The sequence below is a fragment of the Lates calcarifer genome, linkage group LG17 (assembly GCF_001640805.2).
Source record: "Lates calcarifer isolate ASB-BC8 linkage group LG17, TLL_Latcal_v3, whole genome shotgun sequence".
In the NCBI taxonomy this organism is placed as follows: Eukaryota; Metazoa; Chordata; class Actinopteri; family Centropomidae; genus Lates; species Lates calcarifer.
In genome coordinates this window covers 11,648,370-11,667,152 of record NC_066849.1, presented here as the reverse complement: position 1 = coordinate 11,667,152, position 18,783 = coordinate 11,648,370, and the positions used below count along the sequence as shown (strand labels likewise).

Below are 18,783 nucleotides of genomic sequence, written 5' to 3'. Positions count from 1 at the left end.
ACCAAAAAGGAGAAAGAACGAGAGAGTAGAGTGTGTAGGACAGAGATGAAAATGATAGAACAGATAGATAAAACAAGGGGAGATAAAAGAGAGTAATAGGGAGGGAAGAGAGGAAGAGACGGTTAAAAAAGTGAAAGAAAGGTAATTGGCATGAAAGACAGAAAAGGTGTTGACAGGAGAGTGCCTGGGAGAATGCACCAGAGGAAGGTGACAAAGGAGATGCAGGACAAGAAGGTGACAATGGAGAAAGAGCACATAGCAAAGGGATGGATGGATGGATGGATAGATAGATAGATAGATAGATAGACAACCTGTACGTACATTTCCCTTTTACAAAAATGTTTTTGCATTCTGTTTGAATAAGTTTAAGTGTAACCAATGACTTTGTTATGGATAGGCCACATGGTTGTTTAAAGAAACTACCATTCTCCCATTTCAATGTTTTTGTTCAGTTTAGTTATCAATCCATCCGCCGCAAACTCCTTTCTAAGATGTTTGTAAGATGTTTTCTCACTAGAGGTCTTTGGCAGGGTGGGCGATGGCAGGGATGCACTGATCCCAGTTATTTTTTCCTGATAGCAATCCCAGTGGCTTGACTCATTGTATCTGATGATAAGCAGTACCAATCCAACATGAGTGCTTCTTTTTCTGAAAATAACAAAAAAAATCTGTATAATTCACTGCGTGTAACTCATTGGTATCATCTTTATATGGTCATTTTTAAGGCAAGACGAGGTCAAGGGTGTGTGTGATGTTGGTGGGCCAGTGTAGTTGAATGAAATGACAGAGGAAACGCATAATTGTAAAATGACATTGAGAATAGCATTTTTTTCTTTCTTCTGTCAGACCAAACTTTGATAAATACTTTGGGAAAAAAAAATTGACTTTGCCACTGAAGCAGCAAAATATGTCAGAGTATGTCACAGCCTGAGTGACAACCAGCACTGAGGTCCTTTATTATCTGCTGGCTCTTTTGACTTTTATTTGATTTTTTTCTCTTTTATAATTCTCACAACTACATTACACTTAATTGTAAAACATTTTCTCATCACAAATATTCCTCTTTTAGTGATTAATCTGCACTTATTTGTTATTGTGTACAGTAATGTCACTGTGTATGTGTATGCTGTATTTTGTATGTAGTTTTGTGTAGTGTATATTGTGTAGTCATACGGAAACCAATTGTTTTCTTTAATAATTGAATTATTATATTTATAGTGTAAACCTTGTACAGTATGAACTGGCACTTAATAATGTTCATGTCAATAAAGTGAATTTAGATGGAAAGATACATACATAGATAGAGACAGACAAGGACAGAGTACAAGGAGACAGGAAATAGAAAGATAGACTGAAATGGAGAGTGAAAGAACATCTGACAGCGAGAAAAAGAAGGAAGGGAATAACCACAGAGAAGGAGGGCAGGAGAGAAAAGATAGACTGACAGCATCTGAAAGATAGAGATAGGAGTGAGAGGGAGGGACTGAATGAGGTGGGGAATAAATGGAGAGAGAGCAGAGAGCGATAGAGTGAAAATGAGCAAGAGAATACATAGAGGAAGAGAGAAAGGGAGTCGTGTCTCGCTCTCATCAGTCAGAGCGTTGCTCATCCGGCGGCAGAGGCTGCCTTTGTCACTGTGACGGATCCTCGCTGTCTGTTTGCCGCTCGCCACCAACACCATTACAGCACATTACTGATGTGTACACACACACACACACACACACACACACACACACACACACACACACACACACACACTAAGGAGGTGGTAGCATAAGGCATTTAACAAGCACACACACACACAGGTATGTTAAATGTGCTGGTGTCACATACTGTACACAGTATATGGAACACAAGGACACAAAGCACACACATTCATGTAGGAGAATGACATGCTTGGCAGAGATATGTTGTATTGCTGACCCTCTTCACAGCTGCAACATGCCACAACTAACAGCTATTCTCTAACTGATTAGTCTATTGATTATTTTCTCAATTAAATCATTAATCATTTGGTTTATAAAATGTGAAAAAATGCCCATCACAATTAAAGCTGACTTATGCTGTTTGCTTGTTTTGTCAGACCAACAGTGGGCCAACAGGTGAGCAGCCGATGACAAACGCAGCATATATTCAAACCTATGAACTTTTCAGTTTTGCTTTAAAAAGTGACTTAAATGATAAACTAATCAATAAAGTTGTTGCCAGTAAACTTTACTGTCTATTGCCTGATTGATAAATTGAGTAATTGTTTCAACTCTAGTCTTGATAGCCACACATGATCACAAGAGCAGAGGTACTTGTCAACAAGCACAGGTCCAGCAGAGAAATACTGCTTTATGGGGCCTAATTATTTTTCCTTTGCCAGGAAAATGGTTGTCTGCAGAATTTAGTCAGACGAGGCAAGAGAGTTTAGTGACTTTTTGAACCTGTTGGGTGGATTTTTTTTCCTTAAGAATGCAGCCACACTTTACAGATTGCATTTACACCTGGCTCAGGTCTGAGCGAGCCAGATCACCTCCAGATGTGGTCTGGCCTATTTGTTAGAATTCCAGTCTCAATGTGTTATGTGTGCATTTTCACATTGCATTTCCACACATTTTTCCTTAATATATCCTCACAGACTGTATGTTAGTACAGGGTATGAGGGGGAGCTTATACATTACCTATGTACTGTACAGACACACACTTTCACATACAGAAACACATTGCACAGCATTCCCAGCAAACATTCACAGAGTTTGGCTCATTATTCTGATGGCCACGTTTTGTAGGTGTTCATAGGCATATAAACACACATACGCACATGCATTGACACAGAGGCAGAAACACAAAATGCACTGAATGCACAGGCAAAGTCATGCTCATTTGGCAGCTGTGCACAAACTGTAAAACCCACACAAACACACACATGCTGAGACAGTGATCGCACATAACTCACTCTAAGACATAAATATCTCATTATCTATACACAGACATACACAAACTTGTTGTACTATACACAAACACACACACACACACACACTCTTCTCTCTCTCTCTCTTTCTCTCTCTTTCCTGTTTTCTCATTCTCACTTTTCCATCTTTCATTAAAACCACAGTGACAAACAGCAGCATATGCAGCTACACTGAGCAACAGATGTTCAATGGGAGATATTGTGTAAGACTGAATGTTAATGTGCTCTGTGTATAAAATGCTAACGAAGCTCTGGCATTTGTGTTTGTCTCCACAGTATTATGAAATGTCCTACGGTCTCAACATTGAGATGCACAAGCAGGTAAGGAAGACTGTGCTCTGTATTTTTTTCTTTTCTCTTTCCTCACATTGTCAAACTGGAGGTTGTGTGTGTCTCACTTTCTGTGTAGAAGTTGCAATTATCGAGTGGGCGGGAGGAGGTGAATGTGTTATTTCACACACACAAACATTGTATGCCAGTGTGTCATTATGCGCGGGTGGGTTTGTACTATATTTTCTTGTTGCTGTCCTCTTTTATGTTTTGTGTTTAGTGCAGAGTTGTTGTCGTACATTATATCACATCATACTGTATATGTGTTTCTATTTTTCTTGTCACTTATTGTACATGTATATTATCAGGATAAAGCAGCATCTGTTTCAAGTTAAATTTCTATGTTGATGAACGTGGGAAAATATAAGTGTCTCACCTTTGTACATTAAAAATGTAAGATCAGAAACAATCTTTGTTAAGCAAGGGCTTTTTTTCTATTCTATTAAAAAGTGAGCGAGAAGTGTTTTCAGCACTGGACAATGGAGGCCTGATTTTGCAAGTACAGTCAGAAAAAAGCAAACAGTGGTTTTCTCTGCACTATGATATCTCTATTGACTAAATGTTTATCTATGTGGACAGTCTCTTCCTTTGTAAAGCAAAACAAGCTATGTCTGCTGTAGCTGAGAGAGGAAACGATTAATGATGTGAGAATTAGTAAACACAGCAGTGATACTATTGAGTTGGCTGGCAAAGACGGTAACCATAGCAATGGCAAATGTATGCTTTACAGGACTGGTGTTGACAGATTGAGGTTAACTGACACTAGGTGTCCACAAGGCTTAGCTATTATCTACAGCGTGGGATAGTTAGGAGTGGTTGGCAAAATCAGCCACTGGTTCTCCTAAACAATGTAAAGACCAACCACCAGGTAGAGGGCGATAAAAGAAGGTCGGTTCAAATTGCATATAGTTTCCATTTATTCTCACTTTGATCCTGTGTTCTCGAAGTAAGACGTGTCTGATGAGCAGTGTGTGCTCTCAGCTGCCGTTGTGTGCTTGTCAGTCCCCACACTTGCTGCTAATTTGCTGTCTGGGTCACACTGCAGGAAGGGAAGGCAGACAGAAAGTCAGATAAATGCCCAGACAGACAGACAAAAGACAGACAGACAGATAGCAGACATGAGATCTGTTGGGCTATGTTGACAGACCCCCTTGCAGATAGACAGAATCATTATCCAGCTGAATGGCATCTTCCTTTAAGGTGACTGCCTGTCTCTCTCCATCTCTCCTCCTATCTTTCTGTCATGCTAACTCGCTCTTAGCAGTTGAGTCAAGACACTGTCATGGAAGACGAGAGGGGATTTATTTTTCACATTTCACAATGAGCTGCCAGCATGCCCGAGATGCACGTTTCGAAAGCCAAGCTCATTGTTTGCAACAATCTCTAAAAACGCCTTCAAATGAAAGCCTCTGCACTCTGCACTTTAACCTCATAATCATTGTGTCATTTAGCTATCAAGGTAATTATAGCACAGGCACATCAAACAGTGGGTTTCTGTCCAAATACAGAGTGCAGTGTACATACTGACTTCAGACTCCAGCACTGGCTGAAGTTATGTCTGATGCTTGGAGTTTGGGATGATGCAAGATGAGTTGGAGCCGCTCAGGATACATTTTAATTGATCGGTATCCGCTCCAGATTTCTTGTTATAGTACTAGTATTGTGCTGTTGTGTTCCAGGTGAAGCAGTGTCAAAAATGCCCCATTACATTCTATTAAATCTTATTCACATTGTTGCAACAGAGCATTTCTACATTAGTATTTAATTGATGATGGGGATGAAGAGAGTCTGTCCAAACACTTTCTGTAACAGCTCCAGATAAATGAAAAGCAAATAAATAGAACTGTAGTATCTGAAGCTGCATCTATAGGTACAGGTGAGGGTATGTGTGACAGAGATAAGGCAACATCTGCTTGTCTGTCAGTGAGACACTGAAGATGAATATTTAGCATTATGTCAGGAAAAGATTACATAACATCTTGATGTAAGGACAAAATATGCACATCACTCAGGAGCATGTCTGTATAGCTCTTATATTTCCAGATTGCCCTCATGTTCATTTCTTTCTGTCTCAAACTGGAATTGAAATGTTATGTTTGAAACAGAACTTGTCTTAAGTTGTCCTCTCTGCTTCTTCTTTCAAAATCCAAATTCAGCTGTGGACTCATAGACTGAAGATGTGAACCACTTTTGAAGGCAGGAAACCCCCAAAGAGACTTAATGTTGAAATTTTTGTGTCCCAAAAAAAAAAAAAAAAAACAACAAACAAACAACAACAAAAAAAAAAACCGCCATGAAATGTGGACAATAAAACTGACCTAATAGATGGGATAGATTGATTCCTAGACCCCACAGCAGACACAGCTTTTGACAGTGCAATAATCAGAAAAAAAAAGAAACAAGGCAGCAATGAGAAAATGAGAGCTGGGGAAAGAGAGGGACCAAGGAATTTCTTGGAAAAGCTACTGTAAACGTATGGTTTACAAGCATTTCATCCTGAAAAAAGTTGAACTATACAGTTCTTTTACTGTATTTGAAGTTAATGTGACAAATTTTGTAGCCGGTAATGTTCATTGTTTATGATGCCACATGACAATGAGATAGCCACTTAATTGGTCCCCAAAGGGAAATTTAATATTTTGAAAATAAAACTCAAAATAAACAAAGCCCCAACTACATAAATACATTTACTTTCCTTTCCAGAAAAGAGTGGTTAGTTAGAAATGACCATTTTGGACAGAATGACAAAAATTCTAATATGCTATTAAAATACTAACCATTTTAAATTTAGCTCAGCTAAACCACCAAGCAAAATGCAGTGAAAGTTGTACTTAAATACCAGGAGGAGAAACTATTACCGAAGCAGTGGAGGCACTGAAAGGGAACAGAGATAAATAGAGAAAGAAAAAGAGACACAGGGAGAGAACAGGGAAAGAGGAGGAGCGAGAGAGATAGCTGGCAGCAAAGCCAGGCAGAACCGGACTGTCAGCTCTTGTCGCCAAAAAGAAGAAATGGACTGGGGTGCTGGCTGCACCTCTGAGAGATGGAGAGAGAGAGGGGGTGGGGGGCTGGGTGGGGGGTGGGTGGAGGATGACAGAGGGAGGGCAAGGAGTGGAGAGGGTGGAAAATAGGAAGAGAGGACAGGGAGAGAGCAAGAGGAAAGGGATAGGTGGCAGGGATGACAGAAGGAGACCAGAGAGGTACAGTGAGACGAATGAGAGTAAAAGAGAGAGAAATAAATGAAAAAGGAGAAGCCTGATATCAGGAGCCAGTGAATGAGGCTATGAGAAGAGTGAACAGGGGGGAACATGAGAGAGGGAGAGATAGGACAGGTAGGAAAAAAGCATATGTTTGAGCAAAGGGGAGAAAAAGAGTGAGTGTGGGGAAAAAAAGAAAAACAAGGAGGTTGAGAGAGACATATGAAGCTGATAGTAAAAGAGAACTTACAGTATCACAGAAAGAAAAGGAAACAGAGGCAGAAATTGACAGAAATAGAATAAAAAGAAGAAGGTAGGGGGAGTGTGTGATAGAATATAAAATGAGGGAACTGGTGTAAAAAAGGATATCAAAAGGAGAGATAGAAAAAGGAGATGGCATAAGGAATTTGAGAGAAAAAGAGGGGACGAAGATAAAGCACGAAAAGAGAGGTTGTAGAAAAGTATGTTACAAAGGGAGAGGGGATGGAGAAGTAAGTGGGATAGTTTGAAAAAAGAGAGAAAGATAATTTAAAAGAACGAGGACTCACGAAAAAAAAGAGCACGGTAGAGAAAAAAAGGCAGTAAAGAGAGAAATAACTGAGAGATGGTGGGAAGAGGTTGGGAAAAAAAGTGAGAGCGGGGATGAGAGGAAAAGAGGGGATAGAGATTAATTGAATGGATGAAAGAGAAGAGGGTAAACAGGAAGGATGGAGCCTTAAAAGAGACAGATAAAGACCTCAGAGAACAGATGAGGGGAGGGGGCGAGATGGAGATGAAAATGGGAGCTAAGAAAAGAAAAGCAATGGAGGGAAAAGGAGAGAAAGAAATGGAAAGAGAGAAAGAGGGGAATAGAGAGAAAGGAGCGAGAGAGAGAGAGAGAGAGACATCAAGGGAGGGAGGGAGGGGAGGCTTTGAGTCGCAGGGAGAAATAATGAATCATGAATAGATTTAACAGTATCTGCTCTTATTTCCTCTCCTCCACCTCCTCCTCCTCCTCCTCTTTCTCCCCCCTCCAGCTTCCTCCTAACATCCTGTCGAGATCACTACTATTGCCTCTCTCTCCCCTCTCTGTCTCTCCAACGCACGCTCTGTCATTATCAGTGGCTGGGCCATCTCATGTCCCGGCATTAATTGAGCTGTAACAGTCAGCCCATGCCTCCCTACCCTTCCTTCAGCCTTCTGCATTTCAGCTCTTCTGCATTTTCCTCTTTCTCTCTTTCACTCTTTGCATTTCACACTTGCTCTTTATCGTCACCCCCTCTCCCTCACCTCTCTTTCACTGTCTCGATCTCCTTCATTTCCTTTCTATTTCTCTCCCTTCTTCTCTCTTTCCCCTTTGCAGATGATAGTATCTCAGCTATATGAAGGGAAAGGATAGATAGCATCTCCCCCCTCCTACTCCTCTAAGCTGTATGGATACATTGAGACACATGCACATGCATGCACATGCCACATTATCTCACTTGGTTCACTTCCATTATCATATGATATCATATATATACTATCTGTATCCCCAGGAGGAGAGAGGGAAGCCATAAGGACTTTACACTGCTCTCTGTGGTTGTTCTATATTCATTGATATAGCACTTCTGGGGCCTGGGTAGTTATTGCCTGTATCCCCCCACTATGTGCAAAGGCCCAACATGTATATTCAGTGACTTTGTAATTCAGACATACACTGTGGGGCTTGCAGTGGTTTGCAGGGGGCAGCTTTACAGATATGATGATATTCTGTATACATTGTTGTAAGGTGTGTGTGTGGAGAATAGATTGAAGCAGGTTTTGTATAGACAGCTGATCCTAGCAGTGGGATAACAGGATGATGGCGGGAGGTGGGAGAAGAATAGAGGCTTTGTCAGACTTGTGTCCAGCAAAAAAAAAAACTTGTGACCGGAGTTCAGCCTGGGAAAATATGAAAATGTGGAAGGCAGGAAGTGAATGAGATATGATTTTCCTACCATCAGCAGTTTGACTTCAAAGGCCCATTAAGCAAGGCACAGAGCCCACAACGGCTCGCTGCTAGTTAGAAGACAACCACAGCAGTAATAAACGGCAGCTAAACACCCTAATCTATGATTCTGGGTGCATTTCAGGTAGAGGTCTGCTTAAGAGGAATCTTGGAGAAAAAACAAAGAAACTTAGAGATAGTCAGAGACAATCTGGATAGGCCTGAACATAATCAGACCCTATCCAAAATGTTGCTGACTCAAACGGACCACAACAACAGGGAAACACCAACACTGGCAGCAGGATGATGTGCCACTAATAAAAAAGCAGCCACATTCAGTAAGAGTAGCAGTGCATGTCATTTTTCCTCTCACTTCACGGTTCACTGTCTCTTGTCAAAAAAGACATTTTTATCATGTGATGTTTGTACTGCACTACATGAACAGGAGCCGATAGTGAGTCCACTCAGATCCACTCAGATATTAGACATATTAACACAGATCCAAAGCCTTCAGCAGCTCTCTGAATAAGCTTGCCGTGATTATGGTTATTGAAACCTAAATTATTTGTCGTGACAGTATTAGGGACAGGGATTTGCGATGCAGTTCAAACATATTTGCTTTTTTTTCCCCCACCTGTTAGGGCGGGACAGCTCACCCTATTATCACCCTTACTGGTACATAATGTGTTTTGGCACCACATAATTTATAGCATAGCTCCACCCAGCCTCAACCTGACTAGAAGTCTAATCAGCCAAAGTAATTAAAAACTCCTGTGTGGGTGTGCGGAGGCTTTAATAGTTGAGGAAACTGTTACACACAGTTAGCTGTGCAGCTAATGCAGCAGGTATATCAAACTGTTTTTTTAGTTCCAGTATGCTAAAGTGCATACAGCAGGCCTATCATTTTTTATTACAGAATACCAATAAAACTGTTCACATATATAACTTTATTATGGCAGTTGATCACACCTGGCCAGTGCTGTTTGAAAGAGAGAAATGCCTTGCCTCCTACAAGGACTGTGTCTTTTAAAGGGACACTGAATGATGACAGTGCATACGTACAGGTATGATGCACACTATTTCACCTGCTGGCCTAGCAAACTGAGATGACCTTGGGGTAGTAAATGGGAACATATTTCTTTCTTCCATCTTGCAGTGAAATGTGTATTTTGGCATGGTCACAGTTTCAGAGGTAATGGGTATATTTAGTGGTAGGGTCCATTATTTCTTTTCTTGGGATAGTGTCCCTGGTAGACCCCTGGGGCCAGCAGGGAAGCAACCGTGGCAGCATTTCAATAACTGCCTAGGTAAGTGTTTCTCAATGAGAGGGCTGGGACCTGACAGTGCACACAAAAAATGGCCATATGACTTTAAAGCTTCGTCCTTTTACTGCCACTGTATACGCAACATACCACCGTCCTATCAGAAATAAACACCACATATCAGTGTCTTCATTTTACCTGGCGAGGAAACGGCAGTGCATGAAAAACACGCATTGCATCATACAGTTTCTCTCCTCCTCAGCTGTCGTTCCACAGTCTTATCACTGGAAACAGGAAAATCCTGCCTTTGACTCCAATTTGGATGACTCTGTGTTGTTAATTCAATATGATTATGCGTGTACAGTGATTACTGCTTTTAGGTGTGCATAAATGTCTTCCTGATTTATTTAGAAATCGATATCCCAAGGAACCAAGTAGCAAGCTGTCTGAGTCAAGCCTGCGTGGTTGGCTGATTGAAATACTGTGGACTCAAAGGTTAAAATCCCTCAAAGGAATTGTGCTTTTTTACATTGAACTGTGATGCCAATTTAAGTTTGCAGGAGAATTTTTTTGTTAGGAAGCTGTATTTGTTGTTTCTAATAGCCTGATACAGCAGGATGCTAGGCAACAAGGCTACTGGGCAGCGAGGGTGCTTAATTAGAGCTCAGACAGCGAGAACCCGAAGACACCTGTGTAGTTGAAAGCTCAGTCCAGCTGAATTTCTTACAATATTTCATGGTATATAATGCAAGCTTTCTAGGAGGTGAGGACACATGTATTTATATATGCCTAAATATTTTTATTTGGCTTCTCAGTTAAAAAACAACACACTGTGGCAACAAGAACCCAACATCCAGTTCAAGAACATAAAAAAATTGAATACTTAGGTTAACATACAGAGATGGCAACAAATGCTAACACAGGAGTGTTTGAAAAGTTAAATTAAAAAGGAAAAAAGAAAGAGAAAAGTATTTTTAAAATGTCAAATTAACCTCCCAATACCACCTGACATTTTTAACATAATTCTGTCTCAGCCGCAGATGGAGTATAATCTGTAAGCAGCAATGTCCTCATTTATGTTGTCCGATTAATCATGTGCTATTCTTGTGATCTCTCTTACACATTCCCATGTTTCTGCCTCTGTTGCTTCATCTTTTGCAAGATTGAAGTCTTTGTCACAACTACTCTGCTCCCATGTTAGGAGCTCATTTTATTCTTTTACACCCTTTTTCTTCTTTTCACCGTGAATTAAATATTTAGTCTTTGAAATCAAATGTCACCTCAGATATTTTGATCATGATTAAAGTTTCGAGTTGCAGTATCTCAAAAATTTGTTTAGCATGTGAACGGCCCAGAATTGAAATTCCTGCACCTTTCAGTGTCATTTTTTTTATAATATCCTCCATGATAATTTAACAGGAAAAAAGGTGGCCCCTTGGTGAGAGAGAGCATCCCATTACTGAAAGGTGACAGTGTGTGTCAGCGTGTCCTTGAGCTGGATAGCGAACCTGCTTGCTGGTTACTACTTTTAAGCTGTTTAGGATAATACCAGCATGGGATAAAAGACTGAAAATTAACAGCTGGGAATTGGTGAAGCCAAACACCAACAAAGGACCGAGACTATACACATTATATAGCAGAATGATTAGTAGCCATGGTTCTTTCTTCATATGTATGTATGTATGTATTATATATATATATATATATATATATATATATATATATATATATATATATATATAGACACACACACACACACACATATACTTTATGCTTTATATACTGTATTAGAATGCTGGGGAGAAAGACTGCGGTTCGCAGACCAGGCAGGATATTATAGGAAGCTGTGTTTGATAGTCAGGATGCTCAGCAGCCAGACTGTTTCCCCTGTGGACTCCTGAGGACAGATGAAGCAGCTGGCTGTCCTTCCTTCCTGCTCCCTCCTTTCATTTCACCACCACACATATGAAGCTGAGGGTGTGGGAGTATGTGTGTGTGTGTGTTTTTGTGTGACTGAAAAGAGAGAAGTCTTTCTTTTGCACTCTTTTTGTGTAGTATAGTTATATTGCAAACAATGTTGGCATTTCTGGCATTTCTCAGCAGTTGTACCAAAAAAAAAAAAAAAAAAAACCCCAAAAACATAAAAACATCTTCAAACTGAGCTGAAAAGAAAGTAAAAACGAAAAAGAAAAAAGATGGGAAAGAGTGAACAGAGCGAGGAAATAAACTGAAAGAATAAAAAAAAGAAAGAATAAAACAGAAACAGGGGCTGAGGAAGATTAAGACAGAGCAGGAGAGGGAGACCACATGAGAGAATGTTTATCTGTTTGCGTTGCATAAAATAGTGTGTGTGTGTGTGTGTGTGTGTGGGTGTGTGTGTGTGTGTGGGTGTGTGTGTCTGTCTATGTGTGCACATGAGCTTATCCTCCTGCCTAATTAGCCCGAGCTGTCTAGCCTTTTTATGCGTGTGTTTGTGCACATGTGCGGCGTGTGTGAGCGCGCATACGTTGGTATATTTGGCTGAAGTTGTGACCTGAATCCTCATCTCATTTGGGAGAAGGGAGAGAGTTAACGAGAATGAGAAAGAGAAGCAGAGGCAGGGAGCGCGAGCAAGAGATGCCTTCATTTTCAACTCACTGCTTTTGGTTCATAATAGGATTGGGCTTCTCTTCCCCTTTTCTGTCTCAATCTCACTCTTTCCATCCCCTCTGTCTCATATTTTTTCTCTCTGTCATTTCCACCACCCAGTCTGTCCATAATCCCATGGTTGTGGTTTGAGTGTTTTTTTTTTTTTTTTAACTGGTTTCATTTAAAGGGTTGGATTAGGACGAGCCTGTGTATGTGGGTCAACTAGAACAGGCTTTAGAGAGGTCAAATGACTTTGTGTGTGTTGATGGTATGTGTTTGCACTCTCTCTGATCAGTGGTGTATGCAGTCCCTCTTTGCACATGTAACATCTGTGCTGTGTGTTTGTGTGAGCAGCTTTGATGTCTCTCCCTCTCTTTCCTTCTCTCACTCCCTCTCCTCACACCATGTGTGTACGCCTGTGCATACATGTGTAACAGAGCTCATTTGTGAATAACGAGGCATAGAGAGAGAGTGTGATATAACCCTTTAGGAATGGTAGAAAATGAGTTGAGAGAAGGAAAAACAGTGAAAAAGAGACAGAGGAAGATGAGATGAGAAAACAAGTGATTAAATTCCCAGGGAGCTAGCCTTTTAGCGTAATAGCTTTGTCACTCTGGCAGAGGAGCTCTGAGTAGCTACACAAACTGTATTGGCTTATTTATGTATGTGTGTGTATGTGTATATGTGCACATGCACACACGCGTGTACGTGTATGTGCTGCCATGTTCTGTGACCAGTGGTTGAATTGGAACAAATAAGCTGCCAGTACGCTGAACAACCACCTGCACAGCATGTAGCTTTCATCTTAGGTAACATATGCAGATATGTGTGCTGTGCATCCCCGTGTCAAATCTATTGCTTTATAAAAATGAACATAAGTTCATGAGGAGCATACATGTAGTGCAAACAGTTATTTTAAAAATAATCAAAAATATGAAATTCCATTTACAGTTGAAAAAAATGTAAAATAATTTTTTAGCCATAGCAGCATGGCTCTAAGGATGGTATTGGTCTGCCAGTCAGTCTGTCCATGACTTTGTTTTAGACTGAAATATCTTAATAACTATGGCATGGATTGCCATGAAAGTTTTTACAGACATTCATGGCTCCTACATGATGTATCCTAATGACTGTGAGGATCCCCAGACTCTGTTGCTACCAGTGTCTCAACAATTATTTGATTGATTGTCAGGAAATTTTGGTTTATGGCTAGCATGTTAGCATGCTGATGTTAGCATTTAACATAAAACATCGCTGTACCTACATATACAGTCTTAAAGAGTGGCAAGCATTCTTACATTTTACTCTTGTGTAGATCAATACAAATTTTGAAATTAGGCTTGTGAGACCTGTTGAAAGTATTTCATCACTTGATCTTAGGAGTAGTTATCATAATAATGACTGCCGCTGTCGGCAAGGCTGTGATGCATAGGTCATGTTTCCAACAGTGAAGGAAAATGAAATGTCATTTTGAAATATAGTGGGTAACCATAAAGAGGGGGCGCTCAATGTAATCACAGATAGCACCACAGCCTGTAACCTTGGCATAAGTTGCTCTGCAGCAACACAGCTGAGGTTAGCTACAGGGAACGCAGCAGCAGTAGCTGAATTCAATGATTCAAAGATTCAAAGAACTCTCTAAGTCTAAGTTCCTCAGAGTTGGAGTCTTCTTTTTCCTGTTGGCATTTTGAATCAGTTTCCAACAAGGATGTTTTGACTTGGTTATGTTTTTATTCAGAGAGTTGTGCGTACTGTACCTGCATTCACGAGGACATAGAGGTACTTCAAAAGAAATATGAGTACCAATGTGGGCAAAAATCTGATGTTCCAGTACTCAGTGTGCAGTCCAATTTAAGCACTGCCTGTGACGTTAACACAAATATGAGAAACTGTGTTGTCCTGCAAGTGTGTGCATGCTCCAGCACCTCTCACGCACATAAATGTGTAATAACAAGATTCATTAGTCTGTGTGTCTGTGTGTGTGTGTGTGTGTGTGGGTGTTTGTGTATGATGCGCACATCTTTACTTTTGCATGCATTCCAATAGTGCAGCCAGCTTTGATTCTCTGGCTACTTTGTGTCCGATTGCATTGTGGATGACATGAGTTTCATGCCGTATGCGGTCTGTCAATGCAAGCTGGTGAGCTGGCACAGTGTGAATATGACTAATAGTCTAGTGTATAATATAGCCAGAGAGAGAGAGAGAGAGAGAGAGAGAGAGAGAGAGAGAGAGAGAGAGAGAGAGAGAGAGAGAGAGAGATAGATCTAGTTCGGTTGTACAACTACAACCCCAACTGTGAGGAACAGATTTTGTGTCTCACAGTCACATGCTCTAGAAAGATTCCCTGTGTATGTGTGCACAGTATGTATATGTTAGTGCATGTGTCATCTGTATGTTTGTGCATTAGAACATGTCTGTAACTGTGCATGATATCTACCAGTGTGTGTGTGTGTGTGTGTGTGTGTGTGTTGGAAGAGTAGAAGTGAGCTGTCTGTCTGTATTTTTCATTCTAAATGTTTCTTCTGTCTGCTCCGCTGCCTATCTTGTATTGGTTCTGCACTGAAGGTTGAATCGGTGTCTTTATGCGCGTGTATGTGTCTGAGGACGTGTGTGTGTGTCTGCGTGTGTGTGTGTGTGTGTGTGCTTGTTGGTCTCATGCTGGGAGGCTCTGCTTGCTCTGCACACAAGCTCATTGTATGTGTGCTCTCCTCTGCTCTGTTTGGATTGGTTTTCTGTGTGCCCTTGTTGTGTGTGTGTGTGTGTGTGTGTGTGTGTGTGTGTGTGTGTGCGCGTGCGTGCGTGCGGCATGGTTTTTGTGAGCATGATATTGAGTGTGTGTACTTGTGTCTGTAGTTGTATTTGTGTGCGTAATTCTTAGGGTGCACGAGCGTGTGCGTGTATATATGTGTGTGTGTACCCTTTAGTGTTTTTGTCTGCAAGTGTGTGTTTGGTCCTCGTGTGTGCTTTGCTGCTCCCTTTTCCTCTCTCGCTCTCTCTCCCTCTCTCTTTCTCTGTTTCCCTTCCTCTCCTTCCAGAATAGAGGGGCCATCAATCAGAAGCAAGGGGGATAGAGGAAGGGAGGGGCGGAGGAGACGAAGAGGAGGAGAGGAGTTGGCTCAGCGCCAAGGAAGAGGAGCTGGCACGCTGCCCAGGAGGAGAGAGAGGGAGAGAGAGAGAGGGCGGAGAGAGGAAAAAACAAGACTGAGCAAGAAAGAAAAGAGAGGGAGGGCGGAGGGAGATTCTGGGAGAGAAGCAGGGCAGAGAGATAGAGCAAGGAGGGGAGAGAAATAAGAGAGAGAAGGAGAAGGAGGGCAGAGAGAGAGAGAGCGAGCAAAAGAGCAAGGCCAAGTGCACTGAGGGAAAACAGAGCGAGAGGACATAGAGCAGGAGAGAGAGAGATACTGTGAAAAAGGAAAAATGAGCCAACAGAATAGAGAAAGAAGAAGGCTGATTGCATGGAGAGAAAGAGGAAAGAGGGGAGGAGAAGGCTGGGGTGGGGGGTGGCTCAGAGAGAGGAAGCAAGGGATGGCTGTTTTCATTGAACAGCTCTGTTCCTGCAACCCCAATCAGTGGGCGATTAGTACGTCATTGGCTACAAATATTTACCTTCAACTGTTCACAGAGGGGAGAGCAGTCCAATTAGAAAGCCAGGGACAGAGATAAGCTCCAGGACTGTTTGTGTGTGTGTGTGTGTGTGTGTGTGATGTGTATACACCCTCTGACTCTTGAAAATAAATGAGGGTAGTCTACAGCCATACACACAAAGTACAAAGGCTGTGTGGCACTTTAACATACAGTGGGCTATGTCCAAAATCACCTCATAGCATGTACGCTACTTCATGCAAAAAAATCAAAAAATCGTACAAACCTGACACCTGAACTTGTCGGTGATGGTAGAGTCCGAAATCTCTATTTACTCAAGTAATCTGGCTTTTTGTTCTTGATTAATCTATTAATTGTGTGGCCGCCATTTCCTAAAGCCTAGGGTGATGTTGTCAAATTGCTTGTTTTGTTTGAACAGCAGTCCAAAACTGAATATCACCAATGAGTAAAGCATCAAATCTCCACAACTGAGAAGCTGACATTAGGTCATGTTGGCATTTTTTGTTAGAAAATTTCTGGAAAATGTAACATTTATTGCTGTTAATCCACTAATCAATTAATCAATTAATCATTTTAGCTCTAATGAAGAGTTCATTGTGTGGAAAAATGGAATGAGTGAGCAAGGGAGTGATTCTACTGTTGTTGTGAATTTTAACACAGGCACAAACTTACAAACAAATTTTCACATGTTTTTAGCCAGTTATGTGCCAGTTTTTATCCATAGTGTAACAGTAGAATAAGGTTACATTTTTGGACCACCTACCTTATGAGCAACCAGTCATAAGAAGTAGAGCTGCCAGCGCTCCTCTTGTCACCACAGAATTATTTTGTATAACCTTTTTCTCTATCAAGGTAAAGTTGACTGGGCGTGCAGCCTTTTCTCCATTAACATCATGCATCACATTCTCACTGTGGCGTGCACTCACTTTGAAGTTGTCTGATACAGCTGGAGTCTCCCGCAGTTGGGAGGTTAAGTACTGTGCTCAACCGTTACTCATTCTGTTTCCCAACCTGCCTCCAAGTATTCAAACCAGCGACTATTGCAGTAACAAGCAAGCGATAGGTGCAAGGCACGAGAACAGAACAAGAGCTGAAAGAGATGGCAGAGATTTTTGTTGAGAGCAATTAGAGTGAGGAGAGGGGTATCACTCACACACACACACTGAGACACACACACACACACACACAGGCACCACAGAGCTCCCCCATAAAGCTGGCTCGCTCAACCATAGTGGGACTCGGAGGCTGGCACAGCTGGCAGTGCCCGAGCACACTGGGCACCATCTCCCTCCTCCCGTGCCAATCTCAACCCACGCTCATCACATTCAAATTCACCAAGCTTTATTGGCAAGATGAACACGGTCACTGTTGCTTGCCGTCATGCTGGGAGACCAAACACAATGCTGATCTTTCACAGGGAAGTGGTTTCCCCCTGTTGTTCCAGTTGAAGTTCACTTTAGTGTCAGAAGTGAAATGCGTACAAAGAAGGAAAACCCGAGTTAGTTTTCTGTCATTTCATCCACCATTCGAGTTTGCCTGCAATTTCTGGTCTTCGTTAGAAGGCTTTACGTATGAGTCTTTATATATCACTCCCTCTTACCTCCTAAGTCTGCCAATTAGGCTGCAGTTGCACAACGCAGGATGCCTTGTCATCGCAAGCATTTGAAAGAAAACAGCTGGGGGGCAGATCCTCCTCCATTAAGACCCCCTTCCTCTGAAACAATCTTTGTCTTTGTCAGAACAATCAGACTCTGGCTCATTATTTAAGGAAAAATTCCAAATGCAGACGCACTATTACAGCATCACTCTGTGATGGAGAGCCAAAGCCAATGCTTTTATTTTCTATTTAAGCATACCCGTCGCCTCATCTACCCACCTGTCTCGTCTGTTTCTATATTAGTTCGATCATTTTCTAAGTTTCCCCAGAATGCCTTTTTACGGCCTTCGCGGAACAGGCAGGAACATGTTGCGTTCACACTGTGGGTTAAACATGTGGGTGGCGAGAGAGCCGCAGCAATAGTGCTGGCAATTGCAAAGTAAGTGCAGGGGAATGAGTTTTTTCCAGTCAAGAAAAATAGAGAATTATGCCTCTCACACAAAGCACAACTCTTGCCTCTGCACTGCATTCTTGTCCACTGAGCCGAATGTTGGTATAGAAATTGGTACTGCTGCCTCTTGTGCTCCGATGAATTTTTTTCCCTGATTGACAGCTGAATGCAAGGTGCAAAATGTTGGGTCAAGGAAAAATGTTTTGCAGTGATACCAAATATGACCTTTACTTTTGTATGTTTATATTTTCATGGTAATAAATTTTTCCTCATGACATCATATCATTTATGGCTGGCCAGCTATTGTGGAAATAGAGAAATTCATAGATCATCGATAGATTGGGCTCAGACTATAACCTGCTGACACTCCCTGTATTAAAGCCATTTTCTTTGTTTTAGCTCCCTGAGATTCAAATACAGCTCGTTATGCGTCATGCCTTGATGTCACTCAGTGTTTTCATATCCATTTACTTGTCTGTTTGGGAACACACACAACATGCTCACACAGAAAGCCATATACACACACACACATACACAGATAGTCACAGACAGGATGTATTCTCATTACTCGCGCACACATTAGCTGTCTCCTGTGCCTCTTGTTACTTGTTAGTACCACTGTCTGTAGTGCAGAAGTTTTAATGGAAATATTCTAACTTGAGTCAATTGTTGATGTATTCAATTGCTTAAAAAAATGCATAGAGACATGATTTTAGACTGTATTTATTGTTATATGAAATGTTATTTTCCATGTTCCTCTGTAGTACACTCAACATGAAACCTCATAGGGATCTGCTCAGTCTTTCGATAT

General features: G+C 41.4%; 1 protein-coding gene across 1 annotated transcript in view; it reads left to right on the top strand.

The window, feature by feature from the left end:
- tle2b (TLE family member 2, transcriptional corepressor b) overlaps positions 1-18,783 on the top strand; it is a 75,580-nt gene that overhangs the window by 24,762 nt on the left and 32,035 nt on the right. The window contains 1 exon segment of the mRNA XM_018673422.2: positions 3,233-3,277. Within this exon segment, the coding sequence (XP_018528938.1) occupies positions 3,233-3,277 (45 nt within the window).